General features: G+C 33.8%; 2 protein-coding genes across 2 annotated transcripts; one reads left to right on the top strand and one right to left on the bottom strand.

Annotated features, from left to right (window-relative positions):
- The first annotated feature begins 5462 nt into the window (after positions 1-5462).
- On the top strand, positions 5463-9952 carry FAS1 (chromatin assembly factor-1 (FASCIATA1) (FAS1)). The gene is made up of 12 exons (XM_078972303.1): positions 5463-6321; positions 6471-6570; positions 6772-6919; positions 7005-7128; positions 7605-7957; positions 8038-8301; positions 8401-8482; positions 8573-8713; positions 8799-9212; positions 9287-9424; positions 9501-9546; positions 9629-9952. Exons 1-12 carry the CDS (start codon positions 5902-5904, stop codon positions 9802-9804), a joined length of 2406 nt encoding a protein of 801 aa, XP_078828429.1. The 5' UTR covers positions 5463-5901; the 3' UTR covers positions 9805-9952.
- Positions 9953-14734: 4782 nt separating this feature from the next.
- LOC145018379 (acyltransferase GLAUCE-like) lies at positions 14735-19195 on the bottom strand. Its single transcript, XM_078976276.1, has 2 exons — positions 18708-19195; positions 14735-15737 (listed from the first exon to the last, which is right to left on the bottom strand). Exons 1-2 carry the CDS (start codon positions 19176-19178, stop codon positions 14850-14852), a joined length of 1359 nt encoding a protein of 452 aa, XP_078832402.1. The 5' UTR covers positions 19179-19195; the 3' UTR covers positions 14735-14849.
- Positions 19196-19986: the final 791 nt, after the last annotated feature.

The following is a 19986-nucleotide window of genomic DNA, read 5'->3' as shown; positions in this document are numbered from 1 at the left end:
ACTCAAACTTATATATTTCGTAAAGTTTATTACATTTTGAATTAATTGTGAGACTCGTATATTATATGGGTTAATTTATATATATATATATATATATATATATATATATATATATATATGTATGTGTGTGTAAATATTTGAGAACTTTGAATTTATAAGAAAATCAAAAAAAAAAAAAAAAAAAAAAAAAAAAAAAACTAAGAATTATTAAAATGGAAATGTTTTTTTATCTAAATAAATAAAACTAAAGAGCTTTAATTTTGAGAATTTTGAAATTAAAAGTAAGTTCATTAATGAAAGACCCTAACTTACGTATCTATGAAATATCCGAACTTTCATATTTGACAATATAGTTACCCCAAAACATGTTACTTGCATATTCATAAAAACAATATTTTACATTGATAAAGAGGTTACAAACTATTGGATACAACCCGACTATTTTAAAGTGTTATATATTACATTACTTCCCAGGATTCTATAGTTTTATACATATGGGAATGCAAAATACAATGGTTTCAAACCATTCATAAGCTTTTATCGATACAATAGTTTCAAACTATTCAAAAATCTTCTACCAGTATATAACTATACTGGATGCTTATCTCTTACAATTTGTTAAACATTGAGAGGGTAAGCGGTGACGCTTAGTGAGTTCAATAATAGATACAATATAACGTTATGCCATATATATACTTCAATATGGCAGAAGCAAAGAGGAACAAAGAACAACAAGGGCATATGTGAATCATGTGACAAACATTTCATATCAATCATTGATTTGATTTAAAGATATACAATCAATGAGATATAACAATTTCCATACTTGATATACATCAATAAAGCTTTGGCCAAAATTGCACAAAAGACATACAACTTCGAATTAACATTTTGGTAGATTTTAGGTTTAAACACTGTGTAACCATTTATCAATACCATAGAATAGAAAATCATTCTCTTACGGAGACATGCTCTACATGGCCAGAGGCTACATACCAGTAGCAACGTGAATCTAAGTTTTTTCACTGATCATATGGTCAAAGGTATTTATTTGCTATTAAAAATAGTGAATAAAATTAACCTGGAAAAATGACTCGGAATAATAACACTGAAAAGCACATAGCACATATAACACATAACATACAATTGTTCATGTATATTAAACTCATCGTGAAATAATCGGGGGCTAAAATATTAATTTGGGCAATATTTTGGTTCTAAATATAACTTTCGTCGTTGAAAACCGGGAGTTTTATTGAAAATCGGGCTTTGCGAAGGTAGAGCTTCAAAACGAAAAGATAAATTTTCGGGCTTCTCGAGCACTTCGGGACGTATTCCAGGCTTTAAAAATGTTACCGGGGCCTCAGGGCAATTTAAAATAGTGAAAAATATTGAAAAAAGGGGCCAAAGATGCCAAATTCTTAAAAATACCCGGGTTGGTTCGCAACCTCCCTTTTATAGAGGCGAATCCGAAGTCGGCCAAAGAAGGAGAGTCAGCAGCGAGCATCTCGGTGACAACAATAACAAAGGACACGCGTCTATGCGAGGCGTCTTAGGAGACGTCTCAAACGTCGCCTCATACGCCAAAAGGCGCGTCGGATGGTCACTAGTCCGAGGTTCGGTCCTATCAGATAGCGACACGCGGCGTGATGACTCGACACTTCGGATACGTGGCGATCTCCGGCGACGGTGACGTGGCCGATGCGAGATTCCTCGGAAATTGCACCCAATTCTTCTAAGATTCATAACTTTCTCATACGGGCTCCGTTTTTGACGTTCTTTATATGCACACGTAGCTAAATTTATGCTCTACAACTTTCGTTTAGATTTCGACAACTAATTTTGACTTTAATTTTAATATTATTATTTTTAACAGACCGGGACTGGAAAGTCAGTTAAAAATTCATAACTTCTTCATCCGACATCCGTTTTCGTCAGACATTTTACCGTCGTACTACTAATGACGAGGCCTTCAATTCTCGTTTAGGTTGTGTCGGCTAAAAATCACTCGATCTAAAATTCAAGTTTTTAGTTGTCTACTGCTAAGCTGAAACTTCAAAAAATAATAACTTCCTCATACGCAGTCAGATTTTGGTGTTTTTTTATCGAACTTATCGGTTTAATGAATACTACAACTTTCGTTTAGATTACTAAAGCTAAAAAAAGTAGTTTATCAATAACTCACTTTTTACGTCATTCAGCGCTGTGCTGGTTTTGTCGCAGATCTTCGATTGGTCATAACTTCTTCGTTATAACTCAGATTTCGATGAGGCTTTTGCCTACATGTTTCTAACGAGATTATCTACAACTTTCAATAATAAAATTTTACTTATTTCAAATTTTATATTTTCGCTATATTTCACTATTTGGCTTTTAAATCGGAATCTCATGTGACTTCCAATGTTTTATGAGTGATTCTAAACATAGTTTACTTCATTTATCGTAAAAACTATCTGTTAGAAATCAACATTCAAATTCACATAATATTTCATAATATTATTTACTTAAAACACGATTTCAAAACGTGTATGTTACAATTACCTCCTCCTTTTGAGGATTTTGTCCCCGAAATTACATCGATTAAAATAAATGGGGATATTTTGCTTTTATCTCATTTTTATTTTCCCAAGTATAATTTGGACCTCGATGGTGTTTCCACTTGACAAGTACCAACTCCACTTCTTTATTACGTAGATTAGTTGTTCTTTCATTCACGATCTCTTCCGGCTCTTCTACATATCTTAACTTAGTATCCAATCTCACCTCGGATAATGGAACTGTCTCATCATTGATGCTTAAGCATTTGCGCAGATAGCTTACATGAGACACATCATGAATATCTGCCAAATCTTCAAGTAATTCTAAGCGGTATGCTTGCTTTCCAATTCTTTTGATGATTTTGAAAGGACCAACAAATTTAGGGCTTAGTTTTCCTTTCTTTCCAAGTCTCATAAGGTCTTTCCATGGGGATACCTTCAGCATTATGTAATCACCCACTTAAAACCATGGTTTTCAATCGAGAGTTATACGTATTAAACTGTCTTAATAAGAAAATATGAGATTTTCTTGGATAACAAATTTTTCAGAAAACTAAAGGAAACATGTTCATTTTCATAAAACAAAACACTTATAAACTCACCACCTTTATGTTGGTTTTCAAACTGTTTGTATTCTCAGGTCCGCATTAGACAGGTACCCGCAACATTTTGGAGAAGACGGAGCGTTTTAGAAGACACGTCTTCACTTTTGTTCAAACTTTTGTATAGATAATCATGTATCACCTTACTGTTAAACAATTGTGATTACTCATACGTAATGTAATGTTTCATGTTTACTATGCTTACTATGTACATTGGTTGTGATACTTACATGACGTCCTCCACCCCGGAGCATTTCCGCCATCGGTTTCGGGGTGTGACACCCTCCCTCTACAGTTATTTTCAAATGAAGTCCATAATTTACTCTTTAGCCCCTGCTTCCATAAATATTTTCATAATAAGTCCCATACTTACCAAATAACCCCTGTATTCTAAAAATCTTTACAAATAATTTTCGGAACTTACCCTTCTAGCTCCAAACTTCTAAATTATGCCAGTTAAATCCTCGAAACCAATACCTTGCTATATAATTATTGAGTTTAGGGATACGATTCATTCATTAATTAGTTTGTTTATTTATTAAATAAAATGGTGTTACATATTGGGTCAAGAACATGCCATGCTCAAAAATCACCATTTTGGGACAAAAAGTGTCTTAAAGGGAGAAATGTCTAGATATACAAGATAGAATGATCAAGTTGCAAACTTTATACATCATGGAGGTTGCTAACAAGAAGGAAATCTCAGATCCAAAATGTTTCCAAGCTCTAAGCTCTTTTCACCACCTTCTTCTTCTTCAAGAACACATGTGAAACACTCCAAAGGGCCTAAAATGTACTTTTTCTCACAAAGGGTTTGCTTGGGATCATTTTTCATAGAGAGAGGCTGATGAAGAAATGAGACATGAAGCTGTAATAGGGTTTAAATATGGACCAAACCCTAAAAATTAGGGTTTGCACATTTTTCACGTACGCCCACGCACGAGGTGTACGCCCAACGTACACACCATACACTCAACGTACTACTACACTTGAACCAAATTACCATATTGTAACTATGAGCCATTTTGCAATCCTTTTCAATCCCAATGGCTAAAATACCATATTTTTTCAAACATAGGGTTGCAATTGGAATTACCTTGACATCGGGATGTTATAGTTGTTAAGCTTTTTCCTCTCTTTTAGATGGTGGCTGAAACTGTCTTTCTTATTCCCATCTCTCTCTCTCTCTCTCTCTCTCTCCCAGTCTCTTATTTCTTTCTCTCTCTCTCTCTCTCTCTCTCTCTCTATCTCCCTATCTCACTCTCTCACTCTCTCTCCATCTCATTCTCTTTGAAGCTAGTTTGGTGATTAAAAGCCCTAATGAGTTGTCTCATTTTGTACTTAATTAAGTTAAGCTCTCAAATGTTCAAGACACTCAATAATACAATAAGGAATTAGCATTTCAGGTGCCTTATCTTAATGATTTATACTTGTAGAGAAGCTTATACACTTTGTTTTTTTTTTTTTTTTAATCTTCATCAACACTCCAAAACCAAGTGGCTTCACAGACTTTAGATATTGTCATTCTAAAACACTTTATGTTTGTTTTAATATAATTCTAACATCTATAAATAAATTATAAATGATTTGGTTTTGTTATAAACTCAAAAATAAACTTGCTATTTTTAACGTTTCTGCTGATTGTTTTTTTAAATGAAAAACACATTTATATTTTATATCAAGTTCCATCAAAAGGAAATTGGGAAATGAAATTGTAAATGGCAAATCCATCATTTTGAATTTTTTCAAAAGAAAATGGACCAAAACCGTAACAAAATTAAAGTTTTGGACCAATTGTGTTATCCAATTTTTTTTTTTTTTTAACAAAAATAACAATTTTGGACATACCACATAGATCATTTTTGCACCTTCATCAATAATAGATGAAAATTTATTTTAGATTATGGTATGATATATATACATAGTTACATACCACACACCATATTTTTAATTATTAAATACCACCGTATGATGTGTGATGTGTCCCTTACAACTTAAGACATCTACATATTTAATAATCAAACCAATTTAATCAAATAAACAATAAAACAAGTTAATCAAATAATCAAATACAATATTCTTCATTTACTATAAAAAAATAATTTATTTATAAAATTTCATCATCTGTGTTTTCAAATCTAATAATTTAAATTAATATCAATTTTTATCAAACATTACAAAATTAAAATCACAATAATTAATATTACGTTACATCTAAAAATAAGACCTAGATCTAGTGTAGTGAAAGAAACAAGGAAGACATAAAGCATCGAACCCATCCGTATGTTCTGGGATGAACCACGGAGGGTGCAATCGGGCGCGAATAGGGTCTCGAAATCGAATTATTAAGCGGCAAACATATGATTTCCCACCATTTACTTTTCATCAAAGCGGGAAATCGATACCCTAGTTTTATTTTCCATTTTTCGTTTGCACCTCTTGATATACAACACTCGATTACAAAACCCGAAAATAAAGTAAGAAAGGGAAGAAATAATACGCTTGTTGAAAGCCTCAAGTCCTCAACAGTCGGCACATTTACCCCACCCACGTATCCTTTTACCCCTATTCTTAAAAAAACCCAAAGAGATTCACCAAAACTGGACCATTTCATCAGAATCTAGGTTGGTTTAAGTTGATTCGAGGCAAGAAATTCTGGTAAATGCGATAGTTTGTGTGCAAGTGAAGTTTGATCGGAATCTGAAATCTCTTTAGTTAAATCGGAAGAGGGTTTTGAAAATTAGGGTCTAGGGTTTGTCGAAATGGGCGATGCAATGGTTGTCGACGTTCCAAAGAAATCGACGAAGAGGAAGAGGGTTGAGTTAGTGATGAGTACACAAGAAAGAGAAGCACGCATTGGGGCTTTACGTGGGGAACTTGATAGTTTGTTCAAGTATTACAACGAGTCTCTTAGTCGGAACGCGCTAATCGATGTAGACTCAGTTAAGGCGAATGGTTCGACTAATTTGATGATTGCGTCTTTACTGGAAGAGAACAGTCTTCCATTGTCAAAATTGGTGGAATTGATTTTCTCTACACTGAAAGAGAAAGAGGGTTCGATGACACCTGCTTCTGTGAAGAGCTCTGTGCTTCTTATCGGCCAGAGATCTTTCTATGGAGTACAAAACCCAAATGCGGATGTATTGGAAGACGACTCTCCTTCTTCCCTTTGGTGTTGGGAGGTATAAATGAAAATTTCCTGCTGTGATTCCTTTATAGCTTATGATGATCTGCATTTAACGTATTAGTCACTCGAATTACTATCAGATTTAGTGAGTTTGAGTATCTTTATGTATATATAACTGATGCTAAAACCCCATTAATCTTGCAGACAAGAGACATAAAATTACTCCCGAAGTCATTTCGTGGTGCGATTAAAATTCGGCGTACTTGTCGCAAAAAGATCCACGAAAGGATAACTGCTGTTTCTGGTTAGTGTTCGATTGCTCTTAACTTTTATTTGAAGTTGTGGTTTTTTGGCCTCTTAATTTGAAAGAGAAACTGAAGAAAAAAATTCCCCAATTACTCAAGATTTCAAACTGTTTGCTTGTTACCATGTTAAATGAAGAAAGAACAAAACTTTCCTTGATAGCTTGTTATGATGTTTAATTACATTAATTGATCAATTTCAGATGTTATAACCGAGTTAATGAAGCCAGAGAGCGCTTCAAATGGTGTTCAGAAGGTTCTGAAAGCATCTGAAAGGCTTATTAAAGTGTTGAGTGAAGTGGAAATACGTTCACTAGTTGAAAAAATGGAACAGAAAAATGGTGCTGACGTGTAAGTATATGCTGTTGTATTGTTGATTATTTTGTTACATGTTATTGTTCTTGGTCCATAACTTGGCATTTGTTCATGGGTGAAGTGCTGAGAAGGAAGTGAAACGTGAAGAAAAACTAGTGGTGAAGCAATTGGAGAAAAACAAACGTGAAGTTGAGAAAGAGAAATTGAGAATTGAGCGAGAACTTTTGAAGGAAAAGTTGCAAAATGTAAGTTTTATTTTTCCTTTTAAATACATATATATCACAACATATGTTTCTATGTGTGTTATCAAAGTGGTTATTGCTACTTAAAGAATTAGGATCAGATAGTTAGTCATGTTTCTTTAAACAAAAACTTTAATGTTTTAAACTGCTAAATTGATAAAATGGTCAAAGTATGTTGTGCTTTTCCTTAATATCAAGATTGGGAAACCTGGAAGAATGTTTTTTTAAATGGTCAAAAAAGTATAATGGTTTAATCACTACAAAAAATAGTTAATTTGCTAAATCAAAGAAAATAGTGAAAACATTGTGTTTTCCTGTATTGTGCCCTTCTCAAAATGTTCTAAAAAGTTATCTATTTATTTATATGCGGTGTAAGATATAAATAAATAGAAAGTCACCATCTATAGGTTAGTTTCTCTTATGTCAACTTTTTTGTTCTTTAAAGATGTTTTGATACTATTTTGGTCAATGGTTGACAGGAGAAAGAAATGAAACGTCTGCAAGATGAGGCTGAAAAAGAAGAGAAACGCCGTGAAATTGAAATGAAAAAACAGTTAAAAAAACAACAAGAGGAAGCAGAAAAAGAACAAAAACGCAAAGAGAAAGAAGAAGCTGAACAAAAAAAGCAACTTGCTTTACAAAAACAAGCATCGATCTTGGAAAGATTCCTCAAAAAAAGTAATGGAACTTCACCAATGCAGGTTGACCAATCACCAGTCAAAGATACAGAAAGTTCACCTAAACAAAAAACACATGTGCCCGAATCAGTAGTTCAATCAATGGATGATGCCATTTCACTCAAAAAAGAGTTTGATTCAAATGAGTTATGGAAGTAAGCTCACTTTTTATGATATTTTTTATACTTCTTTGTGTTTTGTAATTGGTTTTTGACATTTTTTTTTGTACTTACAGTGTACATTTGAGATCTTGGCATCAATTAGTTCATTGTGGTAGCAAAAAAAGGCATTGGGGTATGCGGTTGACTCCAAAGACTGTTGTGGTCAAAGAGCTGAAGTTGACCAATATTGAAAAACTAATTGATGGATGGAATGAAAATAAAAATGATTCAAAAGATAATTCGGTTATTGATAGCCAGAAGTTTAGAAGAAGCAAACAGTTGTTACAGTTTGATAAGAGTCACAGACCTGCATTTTATGGTTATTGGCCTAAGAAAAGGTACATAATGTTACTAATTATCTGTTACCAAATTTGAATTACTTTAAATTATATTTTAGGTTTTGATTAGATTTAGTTTTGGATTTGTTGTTTTTTCAGTGAAGTTGTTAAACCTCGTTGCCCTCTTGCTAAAGATCCAGAGCTGGATTATGAGATTGATAGTGATGAAGAATGGGAAGAGGTTTGTATAATTAATGAATCTGTTCATTATTGTTTATTAAATATATATATTTTTTGAATATATCAGTTTAATAAATGTTTCATGATACAGGAGGAACCTGGTGAAAGCTTATCAGATTGTGATAAGGAAGAAGAAGAAGAAAATACAGAGGAAAACTTGTCAAAAGCTGATGATGAAGATGAAAGTGAGGATGGGTTTTTTGTTCCTGATGGATATCTTTCTGAAAATGAGGTATATTTAGTATTTACCATTTAATATTCTTCTCAATAAATTGCTATTTTTATCCTCATATCTTAACTTTCTTTATTTAACACAGGGTGTTGAAGTTGAAAGAATGGATCACAGTGAGTTAGTTGAAGAAGCAAAGGGCTCACCAAGTTGTCCCCAAATAGAAACCGAAGAGCTTTCTTTATTTTTCAAACAGCTAAAACATCTCAACACTTTAACTGAACATGCTCTGAAGAAAAACAGACCTTTTGTAGTTTCCAACTTAATGCATGAGAAGTCACAATCACAACCTCTCTCTTCTACCCCAGAAAGTGAACAAACATGCTTGCAAGCTTTGAGCATTCGTGCTTTCCCTGTGGGCCCATCTATAGATTTAGTAGCTCCCAATGACATTCAAGAAGATGAAAAACAGAAACAAGAAGACTGTTCTTCAAGTAGCAAAGTTGGTGTTGTTCCAGTAGCAAGTGGAGCCACTATTACTGATTCAGACTTACCTGAAATTGTGAGTAATTGGATTGTGGTAATTGAGTTTTTTGTTGTGAATTGTTTGACTTTTTGACTTTTTGATTGTTTCAGGTAACTATCATTCAGTCCTGTCCACATGGGATCAATGTAGTGGTGAAAAGTTTACGTGACAAGTTTCCAAATGTTGCAAAGTCTCAGTTGAAAAGTAAAGTTCGTGAGATATCTATGTTTTCAGACAACCGCTGGCAGGTTTGTATTTTATAATAATGATCAAATGTCTAAAATACCCTTGTCGTGGGTAAATGAGTAATTTTTCGTTTCGCAGGTCAAGAAAGAGATATTGGAGAAATTTGGGTTATCGCGTACTCCAGGTAATCTTTTGGACAGATGTGATTTTTCTTCTTTTGGTTTTATTTGGTAATATTTATTTTGTTTTGTTGCTGAAAAAAATAGAAAAAACTGTGAGGCGAACGAAGTCTATAGCGGCTTTTTTCTCAAAAAGGTGTTTGCCTCCTGCTGGTAAAACAACGAACCCTAATCAAGTCTCTCCACAGCCGATGGAAAAAGCTCCACAAGCTGCTGCTGATTTTGAGATGCAGAATCAGAACAATACATACGTGAATCAGTAGCTTTCTTGTTTTCACCTAGTTTTGGTGGGTTTTTGGGTAATCGATTATATATGGATTATGGCCTAGTGAATATCTTCATAAACCTTGATGTTTTTGGTCAACTCATGTAGAAAATCAGTTCTATGGATTATTTCGTGTTTCAACTTTATGCTCTATATCTTTACATTTGCATTTACGGTGTGTTTGGTACACTTGATGTCACTAGACATCTATCTCCCTCTACTCATTTAATCGTGGAGGCTCTCGATACAGACCTGTTGGATGGATACTTGGAATAGCCTCTTGGTTCCTCTCTTTTTATTAAAAAAATCAACAAACCCATTGCGTTTCATATGCCACATAGAAAAAGTAAAAGTTGTAAATGTTGGAGAATTTGTTACATAGTAAAAGAACACGAACATAAATGATGATTAATGAACAAAGTTAAATGGAAATTGAGATCATTGGTTTTCTTCGTTAACTAAACGGGCAAAAATTATGTTCATATTTGTTTGTTTATTAAAAGGAAAGTGACTCGAAATGAATATACTTTAGCTTGGTTTTAGTTTTTACAACCTATTATATTTTTGTTGGCACAAAGGACATCCATCTTCATGATGTTCCAATACCATTTCCTAGTTAACCGATCACCTCTTAGTTACAACCTAAGGTAAATGGCATAAACACCAATTTATTTTAGCATATTCGTCATTTTCACAATCGGTTTTTTTGGTTTGAAATATATCATTCTTCTTGATTTTTCCCAATATTTACCACATAAGGTGCACTATCTTGTTTTGTCGGTTTAACATCTAGTTTCAAGTTGTTTCTTATTTTGGGATTGTGGACCTTGATTTGATCAAGTAAAGGACTTTGGCTTCAAAGGAATAAAGTTTAGATCTTATTGGGTATTGATAATTTTGGTTAGGTGAGTTAAGTGCTTGAATTATGTTTTGGAGCTAAAAAGGATAAAATAGAAAAAAGTGATATTTTGGGACTTCTTGCATTAATTAATAAATTAAGTTCGTTATAATTTAAGTCGAAATTAATTGGATAAGATTATGGGGCTTATTAATACATTCACGTGCATATAAAGATCACTAAAAATAGAGTTGAAACAAAGAAGTTTTGACTATTTGAAGTTGGATGAAATAATTGAAAACTCGTCACCATGAGGTGGTGAGCAGGTCACCACAATGTGGTGATCAGGTCACTACGAGGTGGTTGATGTGCAACTTAAGCCCATGATTTTTAGGGGTTTTAACGTATTGAAATGTAAGGTTCCATGTTTTAGGATATTTTCTCAGCCTTCATCACATTTAGAGCTCATTGGGAGCAACCATAGCCTCACTTTTCAAGATTTGAGCTCATCCTTTCTCCTTCAACCTATTTTGGGTGCTTTTGGTGGTGATTTGATGAAGCTTGAAGATCAAGAAAGCTCTTTTGGTTGCAATGAATGTTGTTTCAAGTTTGGATCCATCAAATTCAATGAAAGCTCTTCTAATTGTTAGTTACCGCTGCTTCGCTTTCATGTATTTCAAACTCCTACTCGATAACGCTTTCACTTCGTGATGCATTTATACATGTTATTGTCTCTATATGACTTATACCTGTTATTGTCTCTATTCCACTTATACTTGTAGTCGCTTATACCTGATAGACGCTCTTACTTCACTTATCGTCGTTTCCACTTCGTGATACACTCACACCTGGTACACATATACCTCATGATTCGATTATCCTACTCTGTACGCTTATACTTCACGACTCAGATGTTCCACCGTACACTTATACTTCACTGTATGATACCACTTGATACACACTCAAGCGTAGTTAGATCTATGTTTGTGCTTGTATAGATGCATATAAATAATGATTGAAGGACTTAGGAAGGCTTTTCAGCCCTATTTCCTTTTCTTCGTTGAGATGTGGTATGGTGGGATCGGATGTCCATCCGAAGGTCGTTCGATTCATTAGTTATATATTATGTACATAAGCATAGATATACAGGAATTCTCTAGTCAGTTCAGTTAAGAGTCTCTACCTCTAGTCTACACTTACATTAGAAACACACTACCCACTGTTTGGAAGTCTCTACCTTTATTACAACACTTACATTAGAAACCCACTCCCCTCTAGAAACATACTATCCTCTATTTGGGGATGCATCTTTGGGACGTGGCCTTCTCCGTCGTCTAGTTGGTAACCAGAGTCTCCTGTAGGGAGAGCGGACATTGTGTGTATATATCTATACGGGATTGACACCCCCGCACCCTGACTACTAGCTACAGTCCACGGCTCACCAAGCCAAGGGGTGACAAATGTCACATTATATAGACGCTTGTAGGGCGTCTGGTACTCTAGTGTCGGTTAATATGATTACGAGTATCCCGGGTTACCTTATAATTCATGGCTTTAAGGTAATGGTATTTCGCCAGCAATTTACACTGTATGCTGGTAATTCATTTTCAGAGTCACACTGTTTTGACCCTACAAGACGTATCTTTCATTTGATACTGTCTGGGATCTGTCTCCTCTGTTTTGACCCTACAAGACGTATCTCTCATTTGATGATGTCTGGGGTCTGTATCCACTGTATTCACTGTTTTAGACCTGGCTAGACATATCTTTCATTTGATATTGCATGCGGTTTGTATTCACTGTTTTGGGCCTTACTAGCTGTACCTTTCATTTGGTACCTTCTGGGGTCTGTGTCTCTATTTGTTAGACTGAGCCAGGCGTGTCGTTCGTTCAATACTCTCCTGGAGTCTATGATTCCTTTGCCTTAGTCAGCAGTCCTCACTGCTGAGGCATATGTTATTTCCCTGTCGTCTCTTGCTTTCTTTAATAATCAAATTCAGTATTTTGATAATGATAGAAATCAAGGGAAAACCACTTTTACCACATAACACTGACCAGTCTTGGTAGAAGGCTGCTTTGATTAAAGAAAATATAGGATTTTTTGGAAAGAACTCTAATACACTGTAAACACTTAAACTATTACTTTATGAAGTTATTTGAATGAAATGTCACTAAATACTTATGAACTCACCAGCATTTGTAAAAATGTTGATACTCGCTTTTCAAATAACTTGTATTCTCAGGTTAGCATTAGACAGGTACATCTCGGAACTGTTGGTGAAGATAGTTTAGTACTGCGCTGTATCTATTCGATTATTTGTATTACTTTGATGTATTGATGTAACCATGTAAAACTATTACTATTAATGAAATGTTTTGTTGTACTTTGATTACTATAATGCATGTGTTGTGATACTTGACATGACGTCATCCACCCCAGAACGTTTCCGCCGTTCCGGTTTTGGGGTGTGACAACAACCCATCAAAATACACCAAAATGGCCTTAGAGCACACAAACAAGGCTAGGGTTTTGATATACTGTCTTATGGGAGTGATAGGTACGAAGGAGGCTGGGATAAGTTGTTTAAATAGGGTGAACACCCTAAGATTTAGGTTCTCACTCAAACAATACCTACTCGCCGAGTCAGGCTCCCGACTCGTCAAGTAGGCCACTTAAACTCCCCCACGGCCACGACTCTACTCGATGAGTTGGGCCATCAACTCGTCGAGTCTCAAAACAAATACAATAAACCTTGAATTAAATATGTATCGGGAATCAGGTGTTACACTAGGGGTATCCCGTGACATTTGTATAAAAGACTATAGAGGTAGCTTATGACACTTGTGTATAAGACCTTGGGTAGCCAAGGCACTGCAAGGGAAGACCATGAGGGCAACCCACGATAATGGTATGAAAGACCATGAGGCAACCCATGACACTTGTATGTAAAACCATATTGGTAGCCTATAACAATGTATGTTGGTATGTGGTATTTTGGGGAACTCACTAAGCTTTGTGGTTACGATTTTGTGGTTTAGCATTTTTAGGTACATCCAGTTCGAAAGGTAACGATCCGACGTGATCGCACAACATACCCTTGATTTTATTCTGCATTGACATTTAATTTCACTCCGATGTTGAAAATACTTTATACTATGGTTGATTTGGAACAAATTGGTTGTATTATTGGGTGATTGAAAAATGAAAATTCTACCACTGTTTTTTTTGGATGTTACACTTGATGATTATAAAGAGGATTGATTTCTTTTTCTTTGTAAAGTGAAATAGAGTTCAATTGAGTTGTTTTGGTATTCACTTTCTGCTGCAATGAGAGAAACAAAAGCAATCTACTTAACCTAAAAAAATATCGGAGGGCCACATCACTATCCATGTTGGCAGTCGCATAAGAAAAAAGCCACATTAGGATCATAACAATAGACAAAACGAGGTATAGCTTGTTACGTGATCAACATTGGAAAATAACTCAAGAAGATAAATGCATTGTGCAAATTAAAAATTTTAAAAGTGACGAAAACAAAGAGGAAGCTAAAGTGTAGTGAGTTTTTTGTCTTTTGCCCATTCGTTGTAGTCGAGAGGTGACTATTTACCGACTACTTACTGGGTAAATGATCAAAAATATAAAAAAAAAAAAATCAAGAAAATGGGTGTCTTATGTGTCATAAAATAAGAGTAAAAGGTTACAACTCTTATGTCATTTGATATTTTTTAAATAAACAAATATAAAGGAACTTTCTGATTTCAGTTGAACAGTTTACGAAACGTTCACTGCATGTTTTGTTCAATGCTTTTTAAATTTAGTTCATGATTATCATAGCCTATGTTTACAAATGAGCTTTAATTAGGATAAAGATTGCATAAAGTGGAATGAAACAACTTACAAGCAACTAAGGATGGAAGATGAATTGGCCGGTTTTGCAAATTCAGGTGAATATGTTCTTGTAGCTCTTCATTCGTCTTCATGATATTCGCTATATATGGTCAAAACCGTAACAGGATCCATACAAATTGATATTTTAATATAGTTTAGACAACTTATTATAGCTATATTCATATATGTTGAAATACATTACAAATTCAAGTACTTCAATTACATAATTACATTACATTTGTTGTGTGTATTATACAAATATCATATATGCTTCAAAACCAAATTAACCAAGGAACTTTTTAAAGACTTCAATGATCATGCCAGGAACTTGTGAAATAGGTCCTCAAATTTTTCCATTTCTTTCCTAGGCAAAGCCACCAAGACGTTGACTTCATTGTTGCTCTCTCCGACGATGTCCGGAAATAGTAATATTATATCTTTCCGGTGATAAACCACCGGACAACTGTACCTTGGTTTCCCCCATGGATACTCCACGTCTGCAAATCCTAATCGCCACCAAGACGAAATCAGAAACTCACCATTCGGAAACCCTTTGTTCACTTCTCCCCAATCAATCACAGATTGTGCATATTCACCCGTCATCCGTTTAGTACCTTCAGTCACCATCTCCACCAGCTTCGACAGCGGACCTTCTTCAATCTCCTTGCATCGCGCAGATGCATACGCGCTCAGAACAGCGTTGCCGGCGTATGACGGCGGCAGACCCAACCGGGACCGGATGTCTACGGCGTACAGAACCGTGGAAACCCTCTCTGGGTCGTAATCGGTGCCGTAGGACAAGGCTTTGCACCGCCAAACATGCGCGGCAACCACATTGAACCCTGTGATTTTCGCGTTGGTCGAAAAGGGTTCATCTTTGGCCTTCTGCTTGAGGTGGGCTATGTCGTTTGAGGTCAGCTTGAAGATCTTGAAATCGAGTTCACCTTCTGGGGTGTCGAAAACCGTAGGGCTTGGGAAGTCGATTCCGGTTGGGATCTTGAGCAGCTCGGGGTGGTCGAATTGGATCTGCGGTGGCGATCTTGCTGCCAGGAGGTGGCGATCGTTGCAGGGAGTGGTAGCGAGGGGTTTATCAGCAGCCAAAGAAGCTAAGTTTTCTAGGAAAGTTTTGACGCTTATGCCATCAGAAATTGCATGGTTTGTTGCCACACCAATTGCAAAACCCCCACATCTGAAGGATGTTAACTGTTCAAAACACAGGAAATTTTACCATATTCATTACTCACACGGATTATTTTATTGATATATGATATGTATATCAACTGGTTAACTAAAAACAAACTGAATCTTTATTTGGAAACCAGTTTTGCAATCATTTAGATGTTTTAGAAAAGATTATTGCAATTTAAGATAAAAATAAAATGGTTAGTTTTGAACTATTATAAAACTGATCATAGTTTCGACTTTATAAAGTCAAAATAATAGAACCTAAACGTTGCATAATGGTGACCATGAGAAAAAGGTAAATAACTGCAGCCTTCGGTATCATAAATAAGTGATGAACAATGGCTACCTGCCCTAAATAATTTTCTCTAGGCTTTTACTTCGGCACCTTCACATGCACGTGCCAGATAAGAGATGAACAATGGCTACAAGTCTACAACATTTAATATTAGAGTAAAAGGTTAAAAAAGTTTTTTTAACATCTCAGGTTTATTTATTTATCGGTGTATCCATTTAGTTTATATCATATTATTAACGAGTAGAAATAAATTTACTTTTTTTAAATCCTCGATTTTAAGGAATAAGGAGAACATCTGATTCTGCTCGGTAACAAGCCGTTGGTGAATACAATTACTTAAATTGCCTTATTTAAGAATTAAGAGGATTATTCTAATAATATATTAACCATATTATATATCGTGTAAAAACTAAAAATAAGATACTTTTTTGATGTTAATGCTAATAAATACTTTTCATCTTGGTAAAGTTGCAATTGGCATAATCATGTTTTAACATCATATATTCTATTCCAGATTTTTCTTTTCCAAAATTGGGTATATACCCTTACATGGTTTTGATCACACATATATATATATATATATATATATATATATATATATATATATATATATATATATATATATATATATATATATATATATATATATATATATATATATATATAGAAAAGTGAATATGTAGTTGTCATGTATATAATATTAGGTATGGAACCATCTAAGTTGACATCATTTTAATTAAAAAAACATAATTTTCTTTCACGGTTAGCTTCTTTCTATTGCTTTTGAACCCATATAATTGTTTATTTTGTAATTCATTTCCAAACATCTATGTATTTCAAATGTTTTTTTTTTATAAAACCTATAATAGAAAGTTCATAACTTTCTCCGAAACCTACCTTGTGTATACTTGCATTGTTTTTTTTATTTTATTTTATTTTATTTTATTTTATGGATTATGGGAAGCGTTTATCGAGTTTCTAATGAACAATTTCAATCGTTCATTATAGTTTTCTGTAATAAATTTCAATATACTTAACTACATGTAATTGATAAAATATTCTTATATACGGTTTGTGGTGCAAAAAATAAACTTATAAAACTCAATGAAAAATATATATGAAGCCATTTATAAGCTCTAATAGAGGATACAACAAATACCATAGAAATATTTGATTGAATTTTGTTAAATTTATGTAGTTTTTGATGGTTCTATACCTAATATTAGGTACATAACAGTCACATATATTTTCTAACTCTATATATATATATATGTTATAATGCGGATAAACAACTATTATGCGTACGTGTGGAGAGTGTTATTCTACGAGAATTACTAAGAGAATAAGATGTTTAATAATTTTACTACGTTTAATTTTATACAACCATCGTTATTTTCATGAATTCTCACTAATTATTATTCATTTTTCCCTCATTTCTATTTTTACAGAAAATAACTCAATAAACATTCTGACAACATTCTAACAGAATAATAATAATAATAATAAGTTTATAATAACATTATAGACGATTTAATTAGTGAGAATGTATGCGAACGACTAGTTATATACGATTGAACGTATTTATATTATTGAACAATATATGGTCTTTATCATTCTGACAGAATAGTATTGTCCACACGTCCGCACAATAGATGTCAATCAACATCTGAACCTAGCTCTCTCTCTCTCTCTCTCTCTCTCTCTCTCTCTCTTTCTATATATATATATATATATATATATATATATATATATATATAATTGGGTTTAGGGCTGTAAACGAACCAAACGAACACGAACAAGGTCTTGTTCATGTTCGTTCGTTTAAGTTAGCCGAACAACAAACGAACACGAACGGATAACCGAACGAGATTTTCTTGTTCGTGTTCGTTCGTTTAACAAATTACTTTGTTCATGTTCGTTCATTTATGTTCGTGAACATGCTAAACGAACATAAACGAACAAACATAAACGAACAAAGATATAAAAAAAAACACAATTAAACATATATGAACATAATAATATAGCAATATAATAAAAACTAATTGAATATAAATGAATATAAATAAACTTAAACGAACGAACATAAACGAACGTAAACGAACGTTCACGAACATAAATGAACGAACGAGACCATTGTTCATGTTCGTTCATTTAACTAAACGAACGATAATTTTTGTTCATGTTCGTTCATTTATTAAATAAACGAACATAAACGAACTTCCCGTCGAACAGTTCACGAACGGTTCGCCGAACGTTCAGTTCGTTTACAGCCCTAATTGGGTTCTATGGAAAATAAATAATTAGTACATCAACAATTGACATCCTTTCTTTATTCATATGTAATCTAATCTAGAAGTTATTTAAATTAAAAAAAATAATATGAATATCAGGATTATTCCATTAATAGCTTATTAAGGGTTAACGTCATAGATTATTTAGTATTTTCCTTTTTCTGTTATTAACTGTTCCGTTTTCTATAAATATGTTGCATTTTATCATCATAAGATTAAGTTGAAAAACAATATAGTTCTTCACATTTTTTCTTAAAAATTAAGACGGGTTGTATTTCTGCTACGTGTATAAGCTCATCGGCAAAACTAATGTTTTTTATGGGCTTTTTTTTTTTTTTTTTGAATTTATGATTTTCTAAACTTTGTAAACGTTTATCAATTAAATCATGTAAATAAATATACCTGAATAATGCAAAGTGGTCTATCATGTATGGCCAAATCATCGTAGCTCTTTTGTACCAGTTGTTTGAAACCAGGGTTTGGATACACCAAATCACCAATTTCACCCAACTCGAACTCACTCTTACCCACCACAAACTGAGCCCCGGCTCCGTTACAATCAAGCTCAAACCTTTGAGACTCAAGGTTCAACTTCAACCTTCCTGCCAAGAAATCGTATACAACCAACGCCTCACTCAGTGCAGATTTAAGCTTTTCTTCCACTATTTGTAGCGGAAACCGAGGGTTCGCCACAAAAAAATGGACAGTTTCCACGTTAAAATTGAGAACCTGGTCGATGTTTGATAAAAACATCGATTGCTTTTCGGTCTCATGTGAAGGAAAGATATTGATGGTGTCATGGATGGTGACCTTGAGATCTTGAATGATTTTAGAAATTAAAGATTTAATAGGGGATTGGTTGAGAGTTCCCATTCTGAAATTTGGTGCATGCTTTGGAATTCTGATTTTGATGTTGGTATACCCTTTTATAAGCATGATTTTCGAAAAAAAAAACAACAAAAATTTATTAAAATAATACGAAAAAAAGGTAAAGAGGACCTTTGTTGTTTGTTTTAGATAAGATATAATGGTCCACAAGGTGTCAGGGTCAAGTGCAAGTACAACCATATTCTATTTAAATGGTATACGTCTAACTGTGTCGATCACACGTTCAATAGGATTAAAAACATGAAAGTGATCACACGTTCAAATGGATTCATAACATGAAAGTTTTTTATATGAAATATACTAATACAACATCAAGTACGTACACATGGCGCCATTAACAGATCGTTACATATTTGTTGTTTTTAATATGAGAGGTATTATTATTGTAACATAGTTATAGGAATGTAAGCGTTATTGCACCACAAGAAAAGTTTTAACATATTAGAAGTGGTTTAATTATATTGTTGTGAAAGTGATACAGTGCACCAATTAAATTCTATAATTCGGTAGGAATAAATGGGATGGGCGGTGGGGTTACAGTCAACAATATAATTAAATTCTATAACTCCATCAGCCCAGGGGTTCTTTCTCTTTGAGCTACAACATACATAAGGTGAGAATTCGTTAGGATTCTTTGATCTAATTTAGTCCAATTAATGTGAAAATTTTATAAAATTAACCTGAAAAAGGGCATCAATGAATGTGATTAATTTGTAAAATTAACCTGAAAAAGGGCATTGTGGTAATTTTACATGTCACTTATATCAAAATCAATTGCTTTCCTTATTTTTAT

Source organism: Lactuca saligna, chromosome 9 (genome assembly GCF_052625555.1).
Source record: "Lactuca saligna cultivar CGN05327 chromosome 9, ASM5262555v1, whole genome shotgun sequence".
NCBI lineage: Eukaryota > Viridiplantae > Streptophyta > Magnoliopsida > Asterales > Asteraceae > Lactuca > Lactuca saligna.
The sequence above is the reverse complement of the archived record's forward strand: the minus strand, read 5'-3'. Positions and strand labels throughout refer to the sequence as shown.

Coding starts and splice junctions, on each gene's coding strand:
- FAS1 (XM_078972303.1), top strand. CDS start 5,902: ATGGGCGATGCAATGGTTGTCGACGTTCCAAAGAAATCGACGAAGAGG. Junction 9,425..9,500: donor TTTCAGACAACCGCTGGCAG/GTTTGTATTTTA, acceptor TTCGTTTCGCAG/GTCAAGAAAGAGATATTGGA. Junction 9,547..9,628: donor TGGGTTATCGCGTACTCCAG/GTAATCTTTTGG, acceptor TGAAAAAAATAG/AAAAAACTGTGAGGCGAACG.
- LOC145018379 (XM_078976276.1), bottom strand. CDS start 19,178: ATGGGAACTCTCAACCAATCCCCTATTAAATCTTTAATTTCTAAAATC. Junction 15,738..18,707: donor GACCACTTTGCATTATTCAG/GTATATTTATTT, acceptor TGTTTTGAACAG/TTAACATCCTTCAGATGTGG.